This window comes from Ochotona curzoniae, unplaced genomic scaffold, assembly GCF_017591425.1.
Source record: "Ochotona curzoniae isolate NIBS_2020 unplaced genomic scaffold, NIBS_Ocur_1.0 contig_46, whole genome shotgun sequence".
Lineage (NCBI taxonomy): Eukaryota > Metazoa > Chordata > Mammalia > Lagomorpha > Ochotonidae > Ochotona > Ochotona curzoniae.
In genome coordinates this window covers 9,019,296-9,036,109 of record NW_024466340.1, presented here as the reverse complement: position 1 = coordinate 9,036,109, position 16,814 = coordinate 9,019,296, and the positions used below count along the sequence as shown (strand labels likewise).

Below are 16,814 nucleotides of genomic sequence, written 5' to 3'. Positions count from 1 at the left end.
TGCCAAGCCCGTGCCCACATCACAGGGTGGCCGTGTGGCCACATGCTTGCCAAGCCCGTGCCCACATCACACAGTGGCCGTGTGGCCACATGCTTGCCAAGCCCGTGTCCACATCGCACAGTGGCCTTGTGGCCACATGCTTGCCAAGCCCGTGTCCACATCACACAGTGGCCATGTGGCCACATGCTTGCCAAGCCCGTGTCCACATCACACAGTGGCCTTGTGGCCACATGCTTGCCAAGCCCGTGTCCACATCGCACAGTGGCCTTGTGGCCATATGCTTGCCAAGCCCGTGTCCACATCGCACAGTGGCCTTGTGGCCATATGCTTGCCAAGCCCGTGTCCACATCACACAGTGACCTTGTGGCCATATGCTTGCCAAGCCCGTGTCCACATCACAGTGAGCTTGTGGCCCACTGCCAAGTCTCCAGAGCATTTTGATTCACATCTATGATTCCAAACCTAGGCTCCCACAGGATGGCCCACTTGCGGAGTTCAAACAATTGCTCCATTTCTTGCAGGACAGAGCCCAAGTCTGTGAATGAGCATCCACACAGGAGCCCCAGTTGTGGCCAGCTCCACAGCTGGGACCTGCCAGGATGTGCCACGTGGCAAGTAGGCAGCCGGCGCAGGGATGTGGAGGCAAGGGAGGGAGGCACCAGTGTTGAGACCTAGGGGGTCCTACCTGGAACAGACTACTCCCCAGGGGAGCAGCATGGGCAGGGGACGTGGCAAGGGGACCCTGGCTCCAAAGGATTACAACTCACAAAGCATAGTTCTTTGGCTCCAGCAGGCTCTTAGAAGGCCCTAGGGCAGGAGCAGGGCAACAGCTGGAGCTCCAGCCCTCAGCATGGACAGAAGCCCTGGGCTGACCACACCTGGAGCACATGGGCCTGAGGCCCGTCCAGGAAGCATGCACTGGTCAGGGCTAGCTTTGGGAGGTTCCTTGGGTAAACTCAGCAGGCAAAAACATTGTCCACACTCCGTCTAGCAGCTGGAGTGTGTGGGACCTCAGCCGCCAGGCAGGACCCCACCTTCTATGTTCCAAGTCCCCATCGAGGTAGGGGGCCCACGGTTCCCTCCCCATGGCCCTGCTGGACCTGGTGCTGTGCATGGCATGTTGGAGGGGGGCCACAGCACCATCGCCAGCGGCCTGTGCTGGGAGCCCACACTGAGGCTGGTTGGCACACAGGCCAGCCAAGGCAAGGAGCCCCCACCAGCTTGGGCAGCAGGCCACTGTGGCTGACCACAGGGCTCTGTCACAGTCACTGTGGGGCTGTGATCCCCAGGTCCTGGTGGCGAGGGTGAGGGCAGGGCACTTGCTCTATTCTGTCTGGGGGTTGACGTGTGTTCCGGGCAGCAGGCTGGCCTGGTCAGCAGTCTTCCCCTCATACGGCGGACAGGTCCACACGGTGGGCAGACTCGCTGCTCTTGTCCCAAGGGCTCAGCTTGCTGGAGCCCATTCCTGGCCGGGTCCCATTCATCTGCAAACCAAAGAGAAGTGAGGACTGTGGACTGCTCCTGGGGAGCCCCAAGCCCTATGTGATGACCCGTCCCCCCAGCCATGATGCAGCTGGGAGGCCCCTGCCTCTGGGACATAGGGGGCCCAGACACATGCAGGATCCAGAGAATTCTCCACACTGACCCTCTCCCTGTCCTTGGGCCTCACAGGAGACCCTCTGCCACAGCCGGTGTCTGCTGCTTGGTCCTTCTGTTGCCCCAACTTGGCACAGAAGAGCTGACCCCAGGAGCGGGGTAGGGCAGAGGCTGTGGTGACTCGCTCAGGACCCAGAATGCCATGGGCCAAGGTGAGCCCAAGCGACTGTGGCACACAGACTGGTATCAGCTGGAGTGTAACAGCCCTAACCCTGGGCAGCTGCTGAGTACAGCACAAAGGCAGGGTAGGGAGCCTGCAGTACCACGTGGCTCAGGGCTCAGTGAAGACGGGGTGGGGGAGCAGCTAACACAGTGCAGGTCAAGGATGCTGGACATTCAGAACAAGGTCAGTCCACCCCGCCCTGCCCTGGGGTCAGGGAGGGACAGCAGGCGCAGTGCCCACCACAGTGAAGGGGCTGCAGGCGCAGTGCCCACTGTGGGGTAGGGGGCTGCAGGCGCAGTGCCCACTGTGGGGTAGGGGGCTGCAGGCGCTGTTCCCACCACAGTGAAGGGGCTGCAGGCATGGTGTCCATCGCCACACTCACACTGTCAGAACTGAAGGGCTTTGTGGTAACGTTGCGACTGGAGCTGCCAGTCAAGGACCAGACCTTGATTTTGTGCTTGAAGGCAGCTCTCACCTTGGAAGAGAAGCAGGAGTTGTTAGCGGTCATCTCAGAGGCTGGAACTGCAACAGTCCCAGGGCTCTGCCCTCTGTCACCGGATGCAGAGCTTCAAGGCACAGAATGGGGACAACATTATGGAATCCCAGACCCAGAAGGGCTGGCAGCGCAGGCGTGGGCTCATCCCTCGTCCCGAGTCTGACTCCCAGACTGTGGGGTGAGAAGGCACGGCCGCTCAGCCCTCCACAGCCTCTCAGAAGGGAAACAGGCAGCAGAGCAGACCTACCTCTGAGTTGAGCAGGCAATGGAAGAGGAAGATGAAAAACCCCTGGGGCGAAGGAAGAGAACAGAGCTGGAGTTACTGGCGTGCTGTTGGTGTCCGTGCCCACAGCCTGCGACCGGAGGACTGCTGTGTGGTCCTGCAAGGCAGCTGGGCACACCAGGGCCAGGCCTACAGCTGCACCTGGACTGGGACATTTGGGTGCAGACATGGGGGTCCTAGGAAGGCCCCACTTGGGGGGAGGAGAGCAGGCAGTAGGACAAGGAGTTAGCCTGTCACCATCAGCCAGGGTGACAATGGCCAGCAGTGTCCAGGGGTCGCTGGGATGTGACAGCACCAGCAGACAATGTGGTATGCTTCTCTCACTAGCCCTACTCCTGGGCGGAGGACAGTGGAGAGGGCAGAGAGGCCAGACAGGGCGAGCAGTGTGGACAGGCTCCCAGGGAGCAGCACACAGGAGCCCTGGTCCCATCCAGACAGGCGGCAAGGCCAGCGGGGTGAGGGCTGAGGTCTTAGGAGGTGGCCTCCCCAGGGACTCCCTGGTGACTCTCTCCCTAGGGACTGAGAGCAGCATGCAAGCCCCTGCTTCCCAGTGCAGTAGACCGCGGCTGCAGACCGGTGCATCCCCTGAGATCCTGACCAGAGGCATGAGGCAGCCACAGGTGCAGATCCTACAGCTTGTATCTGCTGGAGGCCCCAGAAGCCCCCAAAGCCTCCATCCTGGGGGGTCCCAGCAAGCAGAGCCTGCCTCCTGCTGCCCTGCTGACCAAGGGCCGACACAGTCCTGGCAGAGCTTACCTGCAGTGAGTTGAGGACAGCAAACATGTACTGGAAGACCACAGTCTGCTCATTAACGGCAAGTACCCCAAAGACCCACGAGGTGCCCAGGATAGGCAGCAGCACAGCCACGGCTTTGGCTGTCAGCCTGGAAGAGGAGCAGCGATGATCAGCCAGGCAGCGGCTGGTGGACAGGGGCTGTGAGGTCTAGGCCAAGTCGCCAGGTATCTGTGGACCCCCACGGCTCAGCCTTGGCTGGCTGGCAGCAGCCAGTGGGCCCCCGTAGCTCGGCCTTGGCTGGCAGGCTGTGGGCCCCACGGCTCAGCCTTGGCTGGCTGGCAGCAGCCAGTGGGCCCCCGTAGCTCGGCCTTGGCTGGCAGGCTGTGGGTCCCCACGGCCCAGCCTTGGCTGGCTGGCAGCCCCCGTAGCTCGGCCTTGGCTGGCAGGCTGTGGGTCCTCATGGCTCAGCCTTGGCTGGTGGGCAGCCACCAATGGGCCCCCGTGGCTCAGCCTGCATCTTTGCACGCTACACGCCTTAAGGCGAGCTCCCTTAGCGGGAGCTGCCCTGCACCTAGCTCGCAGTGCCAATCTGACCTGCAACCCTGACGGATGGACCTCGCCGGTTTACCATGTGATGTGTGCCAGCCGAATCCTGGGAGTGCCACCCCCCTCCTCCCAGGCACTGGCAGGAAGCATCATACTGTGTGCTAAGTCCATTTCCCAGAGGAGGCAGAGCCCCCAGAGGCGGGAGAGGCAGGAGCCACAGGAGGCAGGCTGGCTGTGGTCTCCTGGCTGACCACCCAGTCCAGCCCTCAGCAGTGCTGGCTGGAAGTGCCATGGGACAGCAGAACCCACCAGCCCACTAGCCTGGGGACACTTGGAAATGGATGTCCAGGGGCCCGAGGTCTGCAGAGCCCTGGGCAGAGCTGCCCAGAGGAGCCGTGCCAGACTGGCATGCTCTCACTCACTCCCCAGATCACAAGCTGCTCAGAGGGCTGCCTCCTGCTGAGCCCGGGGCCCTACAGCTGCACCGGGAGAAAGGGCCTCTAGGGTCAGAACACTCCAAGGGGAGAACCTCCAGAGCCTGTCCAGGGGACACCGTCTCCTGGCTGTCACCAGCAGCCCTGAAGGGCACCACGGGCAGTGCCCCACACAGACTCGGTCCTGCTCTCGGCAGGTGCATGTCCTCTTGGCCCTCACGACACTGCCCAGTGCCAGCCTCTTCATTGCGACCTGGGCTCCAGTGAGAGAGGAGGGAACAGCAGTAGGTCCGGGGCTGGCACTGTGCAGGCGTGGGGGCAGGAAGAGGCATGACCCACAGGTGCAGGGCACAGGAGTGAGGGCTCAGTGGGGTGGGGGCAGCGCCACTGACCCCAGCAGCCCTGTTATGTCCAAGGACGCAGCTGCCAAGGACTCCAGGGACTGACAGAGCCGGGAGGGCTGGCACGCTTGTCAAGTGAATCTATGGTGTTTGGAGATCATTGCAGGATAATTATCTCATCGATTTGCTGCTGGCATGTTTACCGTTCCTGCTTTCCGGACTAGAGAAGATAAACTGGAGCTGAAGTAACCGAGAGAGCGCCGAGCACTGAGTCACAAACCCACGGGGGACACGCTCCCACGCCACATCAGCTCAGGACCAGGGAGACCGGGAGGCTCTGGCCTCTGCCGGGCTGGGGGGAGGCAGGGGGACAAGGCCCGGCCCTGGGTGGCATCTTGTGTCAGGTGCAGGACCCAGGCAAGCAGGAGGAAGCTCTGCTGTCCCCAGCCTCCCACCAGGCAGTCAGCAATGACCTCACTAGGAGCCAACGTGGGGTGACAGTGCAGACGACGCGGTGGGGTGGTCTGCTGCGCGGTGGGGTGGTCTGCTGTGGCTACTGTGAAGCCAGGCACCCCTGGGCCACAGGCCCACAGTGACCTGTGCCTAGTGTCCCTGCCGCCCACCCACTGTATGCTTCTGTCACTTGCTGTCAGCAGGGCTCTGATGGAGGTGGGGCAGGGAAGCCGTGGAGTAGCTGGTTGTGGGGGTGGGTTCCTCCCAAGCACCTGTCCCTCCCAGTGGACTAGTTGCAGCACCTCAGGGAGCTCCGCAGGAGCTAGAGGGGACCCCTAAACTCCAGGCAGACCACCTGTTGTGTGGGGTCCCTGAGGCTGCACAGGCCTTGTCCTGGGACACGGAGACCTAAGGGAGTTAAGTGGGGAGGAGCCATGGTCGTGAGGATGCTGAGCAAGTCAAGGCTTGGTCATAGTCACGGGAGGCACACATCTCCCTGCGGCTTGCAGGTGGCCCTGGTGGCCAGCCCCGCTGACAGCTCCTGGCCACGGGAGGCACGTGCCCCGTGTGGCCAACACCACTGATGGCTCCCACAACGTACCTGAAGGCACTGGGGTCTCCATGTAGCTTGTAGTTGTCGGAACTGATCTGTGAGATGACCCTGGTGACTGCGACAAGGATGCCAACGTTGATCTGGGGAGGAGCGGAGGCTGTGAGGGGGCTGGCCCAGTCCCCAGCCAGGTGACACCACTGACACACCTGACTTGTTCCCGGAGAAGACGGTGGGGACACTGGTTCTCCTAAGTGGGAGTCTCAGATGAAGTGGAAGGACACACATCTCGCCTCCTCCTCCCGTCCCCTCTGCGGGACCCCGGCCCAGCCCTCGGGGACCGGCTCCAAGCAGTTCAAGGCTCACGTCCACCAGCTGCCCAGTGCTGGCTCCCTAGGCCCAGGAATGGCTAGTCCCCTGGTGGGGGCTCCTGGTAGAGACCCTAGAGCCCTGTGGCCCCTCCGGGGTCCTGAGCAGGAGTGGGCCAGATGACCCACTGCTGATCCAGCTCGCACCTGGCCAGGGCCCTCCTGTCACTTACAGCTCACTGTCAGTTCCAGGCAAGAGGCTGGACACAGGCAAGCACAGATGCTCAGCCCACAGGTCTGTTGGTGCCCAGTGACCCCTGGCTGGCCCTACCATCTGTCATCTGTGTGTGAGGCCTTCACCAGGACAGCATCCCCTGGGGGGCCTCCAGGACACCCCCACACCTGGATGCCGGCTGACACATCTCATCTCCACAGCTCCTGCCAGCCAGGTGGCAGAGTCAGCAGCCCTCTCACTGGGCCAGGTCTGGCTCTGCCAGTCCTTCAGACCCTTGCAGGAGAAGGGACACTTGGGCACTGGCCCCTGTCCCAGGTACCTTGTTGTTGCAAATAACCAGGGAGTTTGTTCAGAGCCCCTGGGTGCAGCCAGGCCTTGCACTGTCACGGGAGCAGGAGAGACACTGGGCTGGGCTTGGCCTGGGGATGGCTAAGGATTGTCCTGCCCCCAGCAAGGCCCAGGAATGGCTAGGAATGGCCGCAGATGGCCCGGAGATGGTCCTGCCCCCAAACATGGCCTGGGGATGGCCCGGGAATGGCCAGGGATGGTCTTGCTCGGGTGCAGCCCAGGCCAGTCTCAGCCCTGAGGCCCTCTGAATACCCAGAGAAGCAGGGTGCCCAGCGTGCTCACAACAGGCCCTCCTCTCCCAGGCTAGGAAGCTCCTGGGCAGGGAACATACCACGATGACCAGCAGGGCAGGAGCCACAAAGGACCAGATGGCGCCACTCCCCAGCGACAGCCAGCAGCTGTGGAGAGAGGCAGAGCTGTTACGCACTCTTGGCCGACTCCATGGCGTGCCCTCCGCCCCACGGCGTGCCCTCCTCCCCACAGCATGCCCTCCGCCCCACGGCGTGCCCTCCTCCCCACAGCGTGCCCTCCTCCCCACGGCGTGCCCTCCTCCCCACAGCGTGCCCTCCTCCCCACAGTGTGCCCTCCGCCCCACAGCGTGCCCTCCTCCCCACAGCGTGCCCTCCGCCCCACGGCGTGCCCTCCACCCCAGGCACAGCCCTAACCAAGCCCAACAAGCACTCTTCCCTGACACGCTCCCAGGGGCCTGCCACCCTAAAGTCTGGCCTGAGTCCCACACAGGTTCAGTTTCATGGTGGAAAACAGGTGACTGGCCTTGGCTCGGGACCCTGAGCCCCAGGCAGGAGCCGGTGCCCTCACAGCCCACGCTCCTGGAGCTGGCCGTGCTGGCAGAGCCCAAACCTCTTCGGGACATGCTGTCCTGACCACTGGCTGGTCTACCCTGGCACTGGAGAGGCCCCTCGGCCACTGTACTCCCTGCACAGGGCCAGGAGCAGCTGTCAAGCCCGGGCCCCCGGAGATGGGGTGGCCAGGTGCAGAAGTGGGCGGAGGGCTTCCAGCTGCCCATCCTGGAGCCTGGCTAGGCAGCCTGGCTATGGACACACAGGCAGGAGAGCGGCTTCCAACATGGCTGAGACATACAATGCATGCAGCCTCCGGCCCGTGGGCTCCAGGGAGCATCCAGCACGAAGCACGGCCGGGGGCTTAGGGTACGCTCTCTTAGTGCAGCCCCGACCCCTGCAAGCAGCCGGCAGAGGGAGGCATGGACGACAGCTGTGTCTCTCTACTCCCCACAGCACCTCTGCCAGACAGCTGTGCCACCCGTGCTGCCAAGCTGCGCATCTGTCCAGGAGACCTTGGCCTCCCCTCTGCTCAGACACTCCTGCCCACACCCCATTTGTGGGCATCCCAGCCTGGCTGGGGCTTGCACCACCTCCCCCAGGAACAGAAGTGCTGCTCCTGGCCCCAAGTAGCCGGCCTGTTCCCACGGCCCCAGCTCAGTGCCTGGCTCATGGACCTGCAGGGTTAGGACAACGGCTCAGGCCTCAGGCATTACAAGTTTCCATCTGCTGCCCAAGCAGTGGGCACTCAAGGCCCACCTGCCAGGGACGCATCTCACACGCACATGTTCACTCACCTACTGGGTACTGTGCACCAGCTGGCCACCCCCAGAAAGGGCAAAAGTCACTCCACAGGACAACCTCACAGGTGAAACCCCGCCAGCTGCCTTGCTTTCTGGGGAGTGCCTGGGGTACAACCGGCGACAGTTCTCACGCCACCCTGCCATGTGCCAGGCCAGGGGAGTGCCTGGGGCACAACCGGCGACAGTTCTCACGCCACCCTGCCATGCCAGGCCAGGGTTAGAGCAGCCAGCCCATGCAGTGCCCTTTCCCTGTGACTGTGGAGCCCCGGGGTGCCCAGGATGCAAGCGCCTTCACTCACTTGTCACTTGTTCCGTAACTGTCCCTGGCAGACGGCACGGAGACGAGACAGATGAGAAGAGGGGCACCTGGGGACAGACAGCCTTGGTTACTTCCTCGCATCCCTTAACTCACCTCATACCGGACGGAGGGAGAACTGCAGGCTCATGCTGTCAGGCCCCCCGGGATTGAGGGGGCAGCTCCGTGCTGCAGGCTCACCGGGTCGAGCCTCCCGGGATTGAGGGGGCAGGTCCGTGCTGCAGGCTCACCAGGTCGAGCCTCCCGGGATTGAGGGGGCAGCTCCGTGCTGCAGGCTCACCAGGCCGAGCCCCCCGGGATTGAGGGGGCAGGTCCGTGCTGCAGGCTCACCAGGCCGAGCCCCCCGGGATTGAGGGGGCAGCTCCGTGCTGCAGGCTCACCGGGATGAGCCTGCACGAAGGTGTGATCTTCCCTGTCCCTGTCTCTTGCTGCGCCAGCCAACACTTCCCGGTGCTCATCATGATCTGAGCCCAGGGATGGTGGCGACCAGCGGCCTGAGGGCTGGAGCTAGACCAGGGAGGAGTCGCGGCAGAAGCCTGGGCCCAGCCCACCCCGCCTGCACCCACAGCGTGCCTCGCCTCAGCTAAGGGCCGAGCAGCCACCTGCATGCCGCCCTACCTGGGCTGGCGGCCAACACCACCCTGGCAGGGGACACGACCCCCCAGGCTGGTGAGATAAGTGGGGCGAGCTGAGAGGAAGACGATGGAGGCTGCCCAGCCCTCCCGGGGACTTTTGGGAAGTGCTGTGTCATATCAGAAACCACACAGGTCCTGTGGTTTTGCCCAAGCCGCCTCAGTTGTCAAAAGAACTTTGTCATTTCGATCTTCAAGATGCGGGCAGCTCATTCGTTCCGTCCTCCAGTGTTGTGCAAATCAAGTAAGAGCCTCGTCCGGAGTGGAACGGATTATGCCACACACATGCCTTTACAAGTACTGAGACAAACACACACCGCTGGACACTCACACGTGCTCAGACACCTACACAGCTGGACACACACCTGCCACAGGCAACCTGGCCAGTTAGGGTTCTCTCTGGTGACCATCTCCACACACTTTCCACCCACCTGCCTGCCACGTTGTGACTGTCCATAAGGAGACCCGTCACATGCCCATGACTGACCACGTGTCATCTTGGAGTCCTTTAAATGGACTCAGATCACAGAGGCGACACGTCCTTTATGAGTGGGAGGGAAACGCAGCTGAAAGCCTGTCTCCACCCAGCTCCAACTCGCAGACACAGGGCCAGCGGGGGTGGCACGCTGGCAGTGCGGCCCACCGCCTCACCCTCACCGTGGTTGCCTTGGGGCTGGGGACAGGATTTACACGGGCAAGATGAGCCCTGAGACCTGAGCCTGTTCCTCACCTTGAATGTAGGGTGGCTGTGCATGCCCCCAGCTGCGCAGCGTGCCTCAGGAGCTCCTCCTGGGAGCATGCCGCCCAGGAGAAACAGCGAGGGCTCAACTAGACTGTGGGACGTGCAGAGTCAGCAGGCATCGCCTCCGCACTGAAGACGCCGGGGAGCAACACACGCAGCCTGGTTCAGGCCCCGTGTCAGCCTCAACAGGAAGAGGCTAAAGCACTAACTGCTCTCAGAAAAGCTGAGCAAAACACCCTTCAGAAGGAACTGAATGCATAGTGTCTCATCCGACAGAGAACAAGCAGATAGATGTGAAACAACCAAAACAAAACAAACAAAAAAACCACAGAAATTCTGGAGTTGAAAGTGCAATGACCAGAAAGAAAAGACACAGGAGGTGACACACAGGAGGAGAGATGCAGGAGGGGAGACGCAGGAGGGGAGACGCAGGAGGAGAGATGCAGGAGGGCAGACGCAGGAGGAGAGACGCAGGAGGGGAGACGCAGGAGGGGAGACGCAGGAGGGGAGACGCAGGAGGGGAGACGCAGGAGGAGAGATGCAGGAGGGCAGACGCAGGAGGAGAGACGCAGGAGGGGAGACGCAGGAGGGGAGACGCAGGAGGGGAGACGCAGGAGGGGAGACGCAGGAGGGGAGACGCAGGAGGGCAGACGCAGGAGGGGAGACGCAGGAGGGGAGACGCAGGAGGGGAGACGCAGGAGGGGAGACGCAGGAGGGGAGACGCAGGAGGGCAGACGCAGGAGGGGAGACGCAGGAGGGCAGACGCAGGAGGGCAGACGCAGGAGGGGAGACGCAGGAGGGGAGACGCAGGAGGTGAGTTCCACAATAGACCTGAACTGCCAGGAGAAGAATTCCTGAACTTGAAGATACACGAATCAAGAACACATAGTTTGGAGAGTAGAAAGGAGGAAATGGGGTCACCTTGTTAGGGAGACGTGGAACGCCATGCAGTCCACCAACGTGAGAGAGCAGAAAGCGGGAGACCGTGGTGGGAAGCCCCGCACACCCGGGCAGTTCCGCAGGGTCCAGCTAGCGTGAACACGGAGACATGCAGACACGTCAGGATAAGGACCAAGCAACACCTCTCGCAGGCCAACGCATGTTAGTCAGACCGAGCGGAGCAGAAGGCAGTGAGGGAGGACAGCCAAAGAACCGGAGGGAAAACGGCGTTGATGGGGCTGCTACTGTGGTGTAGCACGCTAAGCCTCCGCCTGCGGCATCTCTGCATGGACACTGGCTCAGGTCCCAGCTGCCCCACTTCCCATCCGACTCCCTGCCTGTGGCCCATGCGCCTGGGCCCCTGCACCCACGCGGGAGACCCAGAAGGAGCTCCGGGATCCCGGCTTCAGGCCAGCTAGCTCTGGCTATCGCAGGCTTCGGGGAATGAATCAACAGATTCAAGATCTCTCTGTCTCTCCTTGTCTCTCAGTCTTTCAAACAAAACAAATTTGTTCAAAATGTCAATTCAATAGGAAGACAGAAGTATAAATGTTTGTGAGCCTAAGACAAACACAAAGGTCCCAATGACACGCCCCTCCGCCCCCAAAAATAGCCAAACAGAGCGAGAAGAGCAGTTCAGCCGGTGCTGACTGCCACGCCCGCCTGTCCGGGACAGAACAGCTGGCCAAGCAGCCAGGAGACCGGAAGCCTGAACACTGGTGCGTGTCAGCGCGGCTCCCACAGCACCTGCAGCGCTCCGCCCACAGCACCTGCAGCGCCCCGCCCACAGCACCTGCAGCGCCCCGCCCACAGCACCTGCAGCACTCCGCCCACGACACCTGCAGCGCTCCACCCACAGCACCTGCAGCGCTCCGCCCACAGCCACAGCACCTGCAGCGCCCCGCCCACAGCACCTGCAGCGCTCCGCCCACAGCACATGCAGCGCCCCGCCCACAGCACCTGCAGCGCTCCACCCACAGCACGGCACCTGCAGCGCCCCGCCCACAGCACCTGCAGCGCCCCGCCCACAGCACAGCACCTGCAGCGCCCCGCCCACAGCACATGCAGCGCTCCGCCCACAGCCACGGCACCTGCAGCGCTCCGCCCACAGCACGGCACCTGCAGCGCTCCACCCACAGCACGGCACCTGCAGCGCTCCGCCCACAGCCACAGCACGTGTGACTTCCTGGAGGCGCAAGTGAGATGCTCTCCAGAAAGATCACTTCCTTATGCATAAACAAACATGAGGACATTTAAAAGGACGGAAATCCCACACAGCATGTTATCTGCACACAACAGAACATTAGAAACCGGCAGTGAAAAAAGTGAGAAACACAAATACATGTCACTGGATCAGAGGAGAAGTTACAAAACACGTGGGGACGGGTGGAGATAAAGACACGAACAGGAGACGTAGCTGATACGGCACAGGGGAAACGCACACTCAGGACCACAGACCTGAGCCCACAACACACTCCTTCCGCTCGGCCTGGGAGAAGAGGGGCAGGCAGGGAGCCCTGAGGCAGAAACTGATGAAACATGACCAAGTGGACGAGCCAAGCCTGGAACATTGGAACTGTTCCCCAGAGATGGGAAACGGGCCAGTGAGGTCCCCTCTAGGAGGCATTGAGGTCAGCAGAGACAAAACCAGCTGGACTTCCCGCCCATCTCATCCCCAGCCCGCCTACCCCATCCGATCCCGTAGTAGCACAGGTGTTTGCTGTCCTCCGACCCGAAGGCCTTGACCACCAGGCTGTAGAGGTGGAGCCCTTCTGCCAGCATCCAGGCGAAGACGCTCAGGAAGAAGTAATGCAGGAGCACGGCCAGCACCTGGCAGGGCACCTGGAGGCAGGACAGACACAGATGAGGCTCCCGCCACGGACACAGTGGGCGGCCTCCCTGTCGGGGTGTCCCCCGGCCTGCAGCCTCCCTGTCGGGGTGTCCCCAGCCCACGGCCCCCTGTCGGGGTGTCCCCTGGCCTGCAGCCTCCCTGTCGGGGTGTCTCCAGCCCGCGGCCTCCCTGTCAGGGTCCACCAGTCCGCAGCCTCCCTGTCGGGGTGTCCCCCGGCCTGCAGCCTCCCTGTCGGGGTGTCCCCAGCCCACGGCCCCCTGTCAGGGTGTCCCCTGGCCTGCAGCCTCCCTGTCGGGGTGTCTCCAGCCCGCGGCCTCCCTGTCAGGGTCCACCAGTCCGCAGCCTCCCTGTCGGGGTGTCCCCCGGCCTGCAGCCTCCCTGTCGGGGTCCACCAGCCCGCAGCCTCCCTGTCAGGGTCCACCAGTCCGCAGCCTCCCTGTCGGGGTGTCCCCCGGCCTGCAGCCTCCCTGTCGGGGTTCTCCAGTCTGCAGCCTCCCTGTCAGGGTGTCCCCAGCCCACGGCCCCCTGTCGGGGTGTCCCCCAGCCTGTGGCCTCCTGGTCTTTGCTGGGGAGTCAAACTCTCAGGGTCCCCAGGAGTCTGTCACTCTGTGGTCCTTGAGCACAGGAGGAACCCCCAGGGCCTACCTGCGCCCCCAGAAAGGTCCAGGGAATGGGGGCTGACAGCTGCTTCCCTCTGCTAATTCAGTCAGCCCAGGGGACTGACGCCACGCCCCTGCTTGTCTGACTCATCGTGACAGACGCAGGCCTTGGCCATGGCTGTCATTCTGTTGGTCCTGCACCTGCTAGGACTGGCTGCCCCCTTCCTCCAGACCGGGGAGACCACGATGGTCATGTGCGGCAGAGCTTAACCCAATGGTGAGAGCCATCCCGGGGAGTTCAGGCAGGGCTGTGGGAGGAAGCTGTCATCCCCCACCAAGGCTGCAGGATCTCCCTCCTCAGCGTGGGCAGTGCAGCGTCCTACCAGAGCGTCTGTCCTGCGGGTGGAGACCCCCACGGGCCTGTCCTGCGGGTGGAGATCCCCACAGACGGCTCGGACGGCTCGCACAGGAGCAAGGGCTGCAGCTGCAGGACTCAGTGCTGCCCTCTGCTGGGCAGTCCCTGCCTGGCAGTCAGAGGTGCTGGGTCTGAATGCTCAGCGTGCACACACAGCTGGGGTACAATGGCAGCAAGGCCAGGTCCTGGTGTGCCCCTGCCAGGGCTGTCACCTCGGCCACGGCTCCAGAGCCCTGGGCCTCCATCCCCTGGCCAGGGGGGTGCAGGCTTTCGACACACACACGCATGCAGACCATGTATGTGTCACATGTACACACACGGCCACTCCCAAGTGTGAGACAGCCAGCAGCGCCCTCGTAGCTCTGCTGACTTGGGACAGTCACCCCTCTCATCCCGGGCAGATGGGGTCTGAGTTCTGAGGACCTCACCAGAGGAGGGGGCCGCAGGGTGACGTCAGAGGGCGGGTGCCCACTCACCGTGCCCGGCTCGAGGCAGAAGCTGATCAGCAGCAGGATCTGGGCCAGGAGCACCGCGAGGGACAGGTTGGCATGGATGTGGTAGCGCTGGCTCCGCATGGTGCTGACGGAGCTGGGCAAAGAGGGGGCGGCTGCTGCTGGCTCGGCCTCGGCCTGCTGAGCGCCCGTCCCTGCTGTGATCCTCCAGACACCACCAGCTACCGGCACCCTCTGCCTCAGCCTGGCCACCACCAGCTACCGGCACCCTCTGCCTCAGCCTGACCACCACCAGCTACCGGCCTCAGCCTGGCCACCACCAGCTACTGGCACCCTCTGCCTCAGCCTGACCACCACCAGCTACCAGCATCCTCTGCCTCAGCCTGGCCATCACCAGCTACCGGCACCCTCTGCCTCAGCCTGGCCGCCACCAGCTACCGGCACCCTCTGCCTCAGCCTGGCCACCACCAGCTACCACCGCTCCGGGAGCAGCTACCTACCACACGCCTGTCTTCCCTCCCCGCCACACCCCCATGCCAGCCACTCCTTGTGCATCCCTCCACCCCGATCCAGGCATCCCTGACCAAGCGTCCTGCCCAGGCAGTGCCCACGTCCCTGGCTCCCTGCACAGCTACGGTGATGACGCTGGCCGTGCTCTGTTCCCTTGCTGTTGTCTGGTCCCACACCAACTTGTCCCCATCTGCCCCAGCATGAACGTCCCAGCCCGGGACAGAGGCAGCTTAGGGCCTGCGCTCCTGCACTGGCCTGGTTCAGACCCTTCCAGAATACCCAGGTGGTCGGGCAGGGGCCTCCCCAAGCCTGTCCAGGCTGGCCCTGACCCAAGGGACCCTTTTCTCACCAAAGCTACCAGCCGCCCACAGCCTGTGGGTGGGCATGCGCCCTCGAGGGAGGCCAGGCAGAGGCAGAGGATGCTGGGAGCTGCCCAAAGCCACCAGATGCCCCCCCTTGTTGCCCCCCAGGACACGGGGGTGGAGAGTGACTCACGACAACACGGCAAAGGTGACCAGCGTGGCGGCCAGGCAGAGCACCGACAGAGAGCAGCCCACGTAGCTGATGGACGACAGCGCCACCTGGTGTCCGTGTGCGAGCTGCAGGAGCAGAGAGAGGCCCGGTGGGTGGCTGCATGGCAGAACTGCCACCCCAGGCCGAGCAGGTGCCCTCCTGTCATGCTCGCACTGTCCCGTGTCTGCCCCAGCACATGTTCTGCCGAGGCAGTGCCCAGGTTTAAGGTCCAGCTCAATGGCGTCAACCGATGACCTGGGACGTGTGTGTCTCCACCCATGACAGGCAAGGGGCTGCGTGCTAGGCTCACAGGTCGCCTCACAAGAAACCACACCTCCAAGGCATTCTGAACAGGGCCCCACGTGCCAGGGGAGCTCTGAGCGGGGCCCCACGTGCCAGAGGAGCTCTGAGCGGGGCCCCACGTGCCAGGGGAGCTCTGAGCGGGGCCCCACGTGCCAGGGGAGCTCTGAGCGGGGCCCCACATGCCAGGGGAGCTCTGAGCGGGGCCCCACGTGCCAGGGAGTGCCTACAGCTCCCCTGTAGTGAGGTAGTGGGCACACATGAAGGCCCCTGACACTGGCTGGCACAGGTAAGATTTGGGCACCACCTACCAGAACATATGTACTAACAACTGCCTGCTCCAAAGACTAGCACTGTGTTTAAAGAAGTGTTTATCTATTTGAGAGGCCAAACAGCAGAGAGGAGGGGGGGAGAGAGAGAGAGAGAGAGAGAGAGAGAGAGAGAGAGAGAGAGAGAGAGAGAGAGAGAAGAGAGAGGAGAGGAGAGAAGGGTCAGCAGGCAGAAGGAAAGGGAGACTTCCAGACTTCCATCCACTGACTCACTGCCCAAATGCCCCTGGACTGCGCCAGACTGAAGCAGGCCCTCTGCCGCCACCCCAGGCACATCAGCAGGGAGCTGGGCCTGAGCAGCAGGTGTGCCGGGGCACCCCCAGTGTCCACCATGCCACAGCACTCACCCCCACTGGTCAGACGCCTCTGAGAGCAGAGGCTGGGCAGACACAGACGAGCGACAACTGACACATGCCACAGCTCGCCGGCAGCCCCTCTGCACTGCACCCTGGCCCCTGATCCAGCAGGCTCCTCACTTCTATGCACCAGGCCCGAGACACCTGCTTCTACTGCCCAGCGTGGCCCCTGCACCAGGGACAGCCGCACACACGGGGACCACAGAACAAGGGCTTCCCGTCCTCAGCCAGGACACCAGAACTCTGCCCCCGGGGGCTGGGAGAGGGGCCAAAGCCGCCCCACTGGCCCCAGGACAAGCCTGGCAGTGAAGGGGCTACCCAGCTCCCCAGGGCCTGGTGGTACAGGGGTCAGATCAGAGGCCATGTGACAGAGCCGGGAGCTGCCCCCCGAAGGAATCTCACAGCCCACTTCACTCACTTCCTAGAGGCTCCTCCAATGCCGCCAGAATCCCTCAGTGCAGTCAAGGGGCGGCCCCAGGCACCCTCCAGGCTCAACCAGGGTCTGCACCCACGAGGCCACCTGCCCCCACATGCCAGGCAGGTGCTGGCAGGTCTGAGTCCAGCATCTTGCTGCCCAGCAACCACAAGAGGGGCGCTTATCACCATGGCACCAGCGATGCTCCCTGGGGTGGCTCTGTGTATCTTCTGGCCTGGCTGCGCGTGGGCGATGCAGGTCTGTCCTGAGAGGCCACCTGTGTCGCCACTCGC

The 16,814-nt window shown here is 63.2% G+C and overlaps 1 protein-coding gene across 1 annotated transcript in view; it reads right to left on the bottom strand.

Annotated features, from left to right (window-relative positions):
• Positions 1-1,388: 1,388 nt before the first annotated feature.
• ADGRD1 (adhesion G protein-coupled receptor D1) overlaps positions 1,389-16,814 on the bottom strand; it is a 49,982-nt gene continuing 34,556 nt past the window's right edge. The window contains exons 17-26 of the mRNA XM_040986866.1: positions 15,104-15,207; positions 14,123-14,234; positions 12,469-12,622; positions 8,451-8,517; positions 6,880-6,946; positions 5,709-5,800; positions 3,355-3,481; positions 2,563-2,604; positions 2,202-2,294; positions 1,389-1,484 (exon numbers count right to left, since the gene is read on the bottom strand). Coding sequence (XP_040842800.1) covers positions 1,389-1,484; positions 2,202-2,294; positions 2,563-2,604; positions 3,355-3,481; positions 5,709-5,800; positions 6,880-6,946; positions 8,451-8,517; positions 12,469-12,622; positions 14,123-14,234; positions 15,104-15,207 — 954 coding nt within the window. The remainder of the gene's footprint in view (positions 1,485-2,201; positions 2,295-2,562; positions 2,605-3,354; positions 3,482-5,708; positions 5,801-6,879; positions 6,947-8,450; positions 8,518-12,468; positions 12,623-14,122; positions 14,235-15,103; positions 15,208-16,814) is intronic.